The following is a 7,255-nucleotide window of genomic DNA, read 5'->3' as shown; positions in this document are numbered from 1 at the left end:
TTTTAAATCACGCATGGAAATGGACATTGAAAAAATTGTAGCATCGATCTGCATCAATAATCAGTTTAGAATTGAATTGTTGGCCCTCAGAATTGGAATCGAATCAAGAGGTACCCGGCGATTCCCACCCCTAAGTGTGTGGCTGTTTCAGTCCAATATTTCTGAGTCTCTGGGTCATGTCCCAGAATAAGTTCCCAATTGACGAGACAATCGGTATGTTTTAATTAGCTGAGTTCTCAAGAGGAGAAACCTATTTATTCCAGTTTGGCTCTCAAATGTCTCAACTAAAATACAGATAATCTGGAAATGAGAAAACATCACCAGTATAAACAGATCAGAATGCGGTTTATTGCCAAGTAGGTTTTTTGTAAACATGCCATTCGTATGAACACCTAGCGAAGACTGAGTGGCAGGGTAACACTAGAGGATGCTATAGTGTCAGTTACAGACTGCTGATTGGTCTGTCGTTAGCATGAGTCACTGCTGTGTCCCATCCTTTCAACTTAATTTATAATAATGTGTAGAATAAGGTGTCTTGCTCAAGAGCACCTGGCAGTGCCCAGGAGGTGAAGTGGCATCTCTCCATGCAGAATATTTCAGTTGCTACAATACAGGACATTGACCAGGTAAGTCAAACATACTTGGATAGACCAGAACACATTATAGTTCTGAATTTGTGTTTGAAGACAGTGGTGGAAGAAGAATCATTTAGATAAAATAACTAAAAATACTCTATTATAAGTATAAGTCCTTGACTTAAAATCATGCTTAAGTAAAATCATATAGTATAGCAGCAAAATGTATTTAAAGTTTCAAAGTAAAAGTACTTGTTCTGGAGAAAATTGGCCCTTGTGACTAATATATTATTATTATTTGATGTCATTATTACATTGTAACTGATGCATCAGTGCCTAAGTAATATTGTACTGGTTGAGATGGAACTGGTTTTACTACTCTAGTACTAGGCTACTACTTCTATTTGTACAGTTAAATAGTTGGTTCCAAACTATTTAATATAAGATCAGGCCCCTTCTAAAGGGGCTCAAAATAAGATGATTAATGGGGTAGAAAAGAGGTAAATAAATTATCCTGCTATACAATAACCTTGTTTTGTTTTTTTGTAGAGAAATATTGCATAATTGGGCCTCTTTGGGACCATCAGAGAAGTTAAGGAAATGTTTCTTTGGTGGAAATGCTAACAGATCATAGAACTCTAAAACAGGACACAGGTCTCATAGACATGTCTTTTTCTTGAGAGGACACAAGCCAAAAAGGTTGTTTTAATCTGTAACAATGCATTTTATTTTATAAGCTAACCGTTAATAACTATCATAAACAGTAATGGAGTAAATAGGACTGTATTTTATAAAATGTAGGCCTAGTGTATAAAGTAGCATATGGGGGAAATATTTAAGCAAAGTACAACTAGGCTACCTATAATCTATACCATACGTACTGCTGTACAGGTGCTGCATGGGGAAATATGTAAGGGATGTAGCCTCCTAAAACAACAATCAATGTCTGTGTTTCACCAGACGAGCGCGCTGTTGTCATAGTAACCTCCTCAGCATGTTATAGAAAGTTGCATCACCAGTCAAAGTGAAACGGCTGCATATGGAAAGTGGGAAAACAAGAAAAATGCAGAAAGGAAATAATTCAGCTCAGCCTCAGGGTTACTTATTGAGTGATCGGTTGGACCAGTTTTAGGCTTATTACATATTATAATTAGCCTACCTTTCTGTTTTCCAAAATGTAGCCTATCTCACTTTGTCATTGTTCATTCACCCGCTCAACCTGACTTTGACCCAATATACCCGCCCTATGCAGAACATCAATCAGATGTATATTGAGAGCAGCCAGTTAAATCTGTGTGTGTGTGTGTGTGTGTGTGTGTGTGTGTGTGTGTGTGTGTGTGTGTGTGTGTGCGTGGTCTATTATAATGCAGAGACGAGGACATCCGACTCTGCTGCTGCTCACCAACAAGAGGAATACCCACTATAAAACCCAACATATCACACCTTATAGGAATATTGATGAGACAATTAGACATTTCTTAATCTTATAATAAACCCACATAGGCCTTGAGAGTGACTTGTGTTCGCGGTAAACTGTCCAGAGTAATAACGTCCACACAAATGTTTTGCAAGCAGCGTGTTAAACTGATATATTTATTCATTTTCCATTCGACTAAGTTTTTACGCACGCAAAATATGGATTAATGAAAGAAAAGATGATGTATTATTCACGCGTGTTTTTCAAACTGCGCAACAAACTACACATAGGCCTACAAGACTACAGGATATTTGAGAAGCGATATTAATATTGTTATAGATTACAAAAGTAATTTAAAGTAATTTCTGTGATTAATAGGGAATTTAGTGACCTCCTTGATGACTTTTTCCTTTCTTATTAGTCTCACAAAAGCCATAGGCCTACTAAACCTTCATTTTTAATAATGAATGTTTTACAAATCTCGGAGAGCAATTTCTCCAGGTTTTAGAGGGCCCCAGACTAATCTCCCCTGCGTCCACATTTGGTTGTGGACGCACTCTTTTGAGGAGCATTGAGTCAGATCAAAGAGTCTGTTCTTCTGCAGGTTCGCCGCCCAGTTTGTCTTTGACCGGGATATGAATTGAGGAGAGCTCGCTTCAACACGCCTTTTCTTTACTCGGACTTTTCAGGACTCCTGACCGTCTGTGTGTGTGTGTGTGTGTGAGGCCAGGTCGTGGTGTTTTGCCTTTTATATTCGCAGACCAAAGAAGAGGGGATTAGACGATTTTTTGAAGCATTCACCTTTTATTCAAACAAATTATTCACTTCAGCTAATAAAAGGAATTTGACGCACGGTGAACTTTTCTGAGGTCAATTGGGGGTTTTGCAAAACGTAAAGCCCCCATCGCTCATACTTTTTTCTTTTCTACATTGAAACACTGTCCTGAACCTATTTTACCCCCTTTAGTGACTGTACATGCATAAATATCATGATACACATATTTTAGCCTACTTTTAAGTTTTAAGAAAATTGGAGGAACGGAGGATCACCGGTCAGATTGAAATGAAGAAAAAGGCCTTGTTAAGAAACATCTGTTGTAATCAGAGAGTTATTGCCCAAAAAACACAACTGAATTTGCGCTGTTTGTTCATATTCAACAAGTCTTCTAGTCTTGGCTCAGCAACATTCAATGTTGACTGCGTCCAATAGCCATTTGGTGTCTGCGCACGCACATACGTCCCATACGCGCGTTGTGTATGGCCAGGGAGGGAGCAGGCAGGGGGGTTTCTGAGGTGAAGTGGGGGTGAAGAGAGGAGGAGTGAGAGAGAGAGAGAGAGAGAGAGAGAGAGAGAGAGAGAGAGAGATATGTGGAGTGGTCGTAAGGGGACAGGAAGGAAGGGAAAGAAACAGTCGCATTGCTGCTCAATTAGCGTTTTAATCTCTTTGTTAATCTTTCCTCAAAACAACAACGGGATTACACTCTTCACATTGTAGTTTTGCTTTATTTATGTCTGTTTAGAGACAACGGGAGAGGGAGACCTGTCCTCACACTTTGCGTAAAACATTGCTACCAAACCATTTTACGCACAACTTTGTGCAGTAAACTTCACTTTTTTTTTAGCCTCTGACCTTTATGATAAGTGCTTCAGTAATCTCAGCTCGAGTCTCAACCACAGTGAAACTCCCTGGGGATTACAAACTGCCCTTTTTTGGTTGACCTTTTCAGTTTATTTTTAATGGCATTTTTGTTTTTGTAGTTTTAAATACTAGAGACTGCAAGGAAGGAGATCACAGGGTGAAAGACAAGTGGACTATAAGAAAACAGACAAGATACACTGTGAGTGGGACTCGAATTCACTGTGTCGCCAGCGCTACAGGGTTTGGAGCAGGACGCCACCTGATTTTCTGCCCATGTCTCAACAGCAGAGCACTTTCCCCAGCACCGGCTGTGTGGCGTTGACGCGGCGGACCATGGACAACAGGCCTGTGCGGAGAAAAAGTGCCGGTGCCGTGCGACATCTGCTGCTAGCAGCCGCCTTCCTCGCCTGCAGCTCCCAACTGCTGGTGGTGGATGCCAACTCATGGTGGTGAGTAACTGAACGATCTCTGGTGGTACCTTCATTATTATTAAAAAAAAAAATGGATGAACTATGACCTCCATTTGGTGGTAACTATAGGAGAGCATCTTTGCCAGATTCTCAGAAGAAGATTAGTATGTGACACAAGCCTTAAAACATGTTTTAAAAAGTTTACTTACTCATCAAATCCTCCATATGTCTTTTGCTTGTATGCTATTGACAAATGGAGTGTGTGTGTGTGTGTGTGTGTGTGTGTGTGTGTGTGTGTGTGTGTGTGTGTGTGTGTGTGTGTGTGTGTGTGTGTTTTTTGGGGGTGATGTCCCAGTCCTGTGGTAGAGCCCTAACAGTGAATGGAACAAATGTGAGGGCTCTGTCACAATATTTACCCTGGCTGAGCCCCAAATGGCACTGCATGGCGGCCTGCTGCTGTGCCCAGGACTGACAATTAGCCACACTTGTTCTTGACTTACAAGACAACTTTGCATCAATGCAGTTTGGTAATGTAATGGAGGGTGTGTGCAGGTTACTGGATGCTTTTGGAGTTCACCTTCCTGTCAGTTTATTTAGAATCAGGATAGGTAGGATAGTTTATACAGTAGTTTGTCATTTCCGTTAAGTAGTGCTCTCAACCATCGAATAACACAGGTGTTGCCCAAATCGTTCCATAATTTCTTGAACGTTTTGATTATTATGCATAAATTGATCTGCCTGTAGCACTAGATAGGGGCGATCTCCACACAATTAGATTGTCCCTTTGTTTTGAAAGCCTTTGGATGGCCATTAAAGTGTGCACAGTCAGATTAACTGTCATGTTATCTGTGTGTGGGCACAAATTGTCACTCTTTTAAAGCAAAAGTGATTCAAAATGTATGATTAGGGTTCAATTGTTTGGGTGAAAGGGACAGAAAAAGGCAACAAGATGGGAGTGGTTGCAAAGATGAACACCAGAAGAGTCTATTTATCTACACTTTATAGGCCAGTTGTACTAATAAACTTGTGTCTGAACTTTGTCCTCTACAGCGCTGAGCCCCTCTCAGAGAGGTAGAGTCGTACATCACATAAACCCTGCCATTGCTGCTCATCTTTGATCTAACTGACTTAACATGGCCTCTGTCTCTCCTCAGGTCACTAGCTTTGACCCCGATCCAGCGGCCAGAGATGTATATCATTGGAGCGCAGCCTCTCTGCAGTCAGCTGTCTGGTCTCTCCCAAGTAAGTTTCTTACTTGCTTTAGACTTATTTTTTTAAGACATATTAAATGTTGTAAACACACCTTTACAGCTCTCATAACTTGAATTCAGTGATGATTATATTCTGCTAGAAAAGGAGCTCAGTTTTGCATGTTGTGGCTCTACAGCATCAACAAAAAAGGGAAATGACTGATCTTCCTCCTCTGACCCTGAGTCTGATGAAATGGTCCCATAAAGGAGAATATCCCCACAGGGACCGCTAAAGTTTCAAACCATTAACGTGCTAATCTCTGCTAATCTCTCCTGTGCTGTTGCGTTGCAGGGCCAGAGGAAGCTGTGCCAGCTGTACCAGGACCACATGATCTACATCGGAGACGGAGCCAAGACGGGCATCAAGGAATGCCAGTTCCAGTTCAGACAGAGAAGGTGGAACTGCAGCACTGTGGACAACACATCAGTGTTTGGGCGGGTCATGCAGATTGGTGAGTTCATTGTTTGATGGAATCAGGAAAGGTTGTTGTTATTGTATGTAAATGTATATTTCCTGTCTTAAAAGACCTGACAATCAATTTGATTGGGTTGACAGGTTTTTAATTTGGTGTTTTGTTTTGTTGCCTCCCATTCTGTGTGATGGCGTGTTTTGAATGTCAATATGTTTTCTTTTCTAAGACAAATGGGAAAGAAAATGGGATTTCATCAAGCATGCAAAAGCCCGGAAGTTAAAAACAGACACATCAACAGCTGTATTGTGTTATTGGCTATTTTGAACTATAAAATAATCAATGACAGAAACTGTTATAGGCGACATAAACAGGTTCGTCCTGAAAACCGAGCAAGAGTTTTCTTTCATGTTTGTCACAATAATTCATCTTTTAAACTGTCTTCTTTACTACATGGTGGCAGTAAGTAACACACCTATTTCTTGTTTTGCTTTGTTTTGACTGTTATTATGATTTTTAGAAAGGTCATGCAGATCAGGGTGTTGAATGTTTTACAGAACAGAAGGGGTCATTCGAGGTCAGTCAAATAACCAAATAACACACTGCTGAACAGCCTTCAATCGGCAAAACTTGAATTGAGCCTTAGGGTTAGAGTTAGGGTAAATTATCATAATCTTCCTGTAATAGAGAATTCTTATGTATTTATTTCTGCAAACAACTTAATGTGTTTAATTATTTATTCATTACAATATTAAGGGTTCACATGAGGTCTAAATGTCCGACATTTTTCAAGAGGGTTTAAGTATCAGTCAGAATTTAAAGTAGGCAATTCTTATTGTATGAATATTTTGTATTTATGCCAAATCTTTGTTTTTACTGTAGGATTTTCTTAGTTCCTGCAAGCACGTGGAGGTCTTCGCAACATTTATTAGTCTATCAGGTTTCCGGTAGCATAGATTTAGCTATTTTGTCATGAAGGAAACAAATACTTTAAGAGGACTAAAATGCTTTTTTATTAGGCCTATTCATTGTGGCATTTATAACATTTTACTGAGAAGAGACTGTGATCGCGAATAGCTCAGAAACTTTTGCCCAAAAGATGACCAGATCACTTCTCGTTCCCACATTGCGCATGCGGGAACGAGAAATAAAACCGATGACGCGAACACTCGCGCGGGGCAGTTTTCAAAACACATAAAAACTAGAAAATTAAGAGCAACAGAAAAAAAACGGTGTAATCTCTGTGCAGTGGTTTTAGTAAGTATCCACCATAGCTCAGATCCTGGATCAGTATCATGTGCTTCTAATCCTCAGCAGGCGATGTGGGAAACCTCTCATCAACAAGTAAGTGTCAAATCCGCTGCGGGCAGTCAGACGAGGTGTTTGCTGCTCTTTCTGTCTCCGTCCCTCCATGCCTGTCTCTCTATTGACAGTCAGTCTATCCCCAGGTTTATATGGAGGTGTTAGTCGGTCCATTGTCCCGCGGCTCCTCTTTTGAAATGCGCTGATGAGCTGACACCGAGCCGGCAGATCCGGACCTGCTATTTGAAGTCT

The 7,255-nt window shown here is 40.5% G+C and overlaps 1 protein-coding gene across 3 annotated transcripts in view; it reads left to right on the top strand.

Annotated features, from left to right (window-relative positions):
* Positions 1 to 7,255, top strand: part of wnt5b (wingless-type MMTV integration site family, member 5b) — a 76,571-nt gene that overhangs the window by 59,271 nt on the left and 10,045 nt on the right. For 2 of the 3 annotated variants that reach the window (XM_032504814.1, XM_032504813.1), the window contains 3 exons: positions 3,917 to 4,080; positions 5,196 to 5,283; positions 5,584 to 5,743. In XM_032504814.1, coding sequence (XP_032360705.1) covers positions 3,965 to 4,080; positions 5,196 to 5,283; positions 5,584 to 5,743 — 364 coding nt within the window. In that variant the 5' untranslated portion in view covers positions 3,917 to 3,964. Of the gene's footprint in view, positions 1 to 3,904; positions 4,081 to 5,195; positions 5,284 to 5,583; positions 5,744 to 7,255 lie in introns of those variants that run through there. The other variant, XM_032504812.1, reaches the window with a different exon arrangement.

The sequence above is a fragment of the Etheostoma spectabile genome, chromosome 23 (assembly GCF_008692095.1).
Source record: "Etheostoma spectabile isolate EspeVRDwgs_2016 chromosome 23, UIUC_Espe_1.0, whole genome shotgun sequence".
Classification (NCBI taxonomy): Eukaryota; Metazoa; Chordata; class Actinopteri; order Perciformes; family Percidae; genus Etheostoma; species Etheostoma spectabile.
Note: the sequence above shows the minus strand (reverse complement) of the source record. Positions and strands in the feature narration are given on the sequence as shown.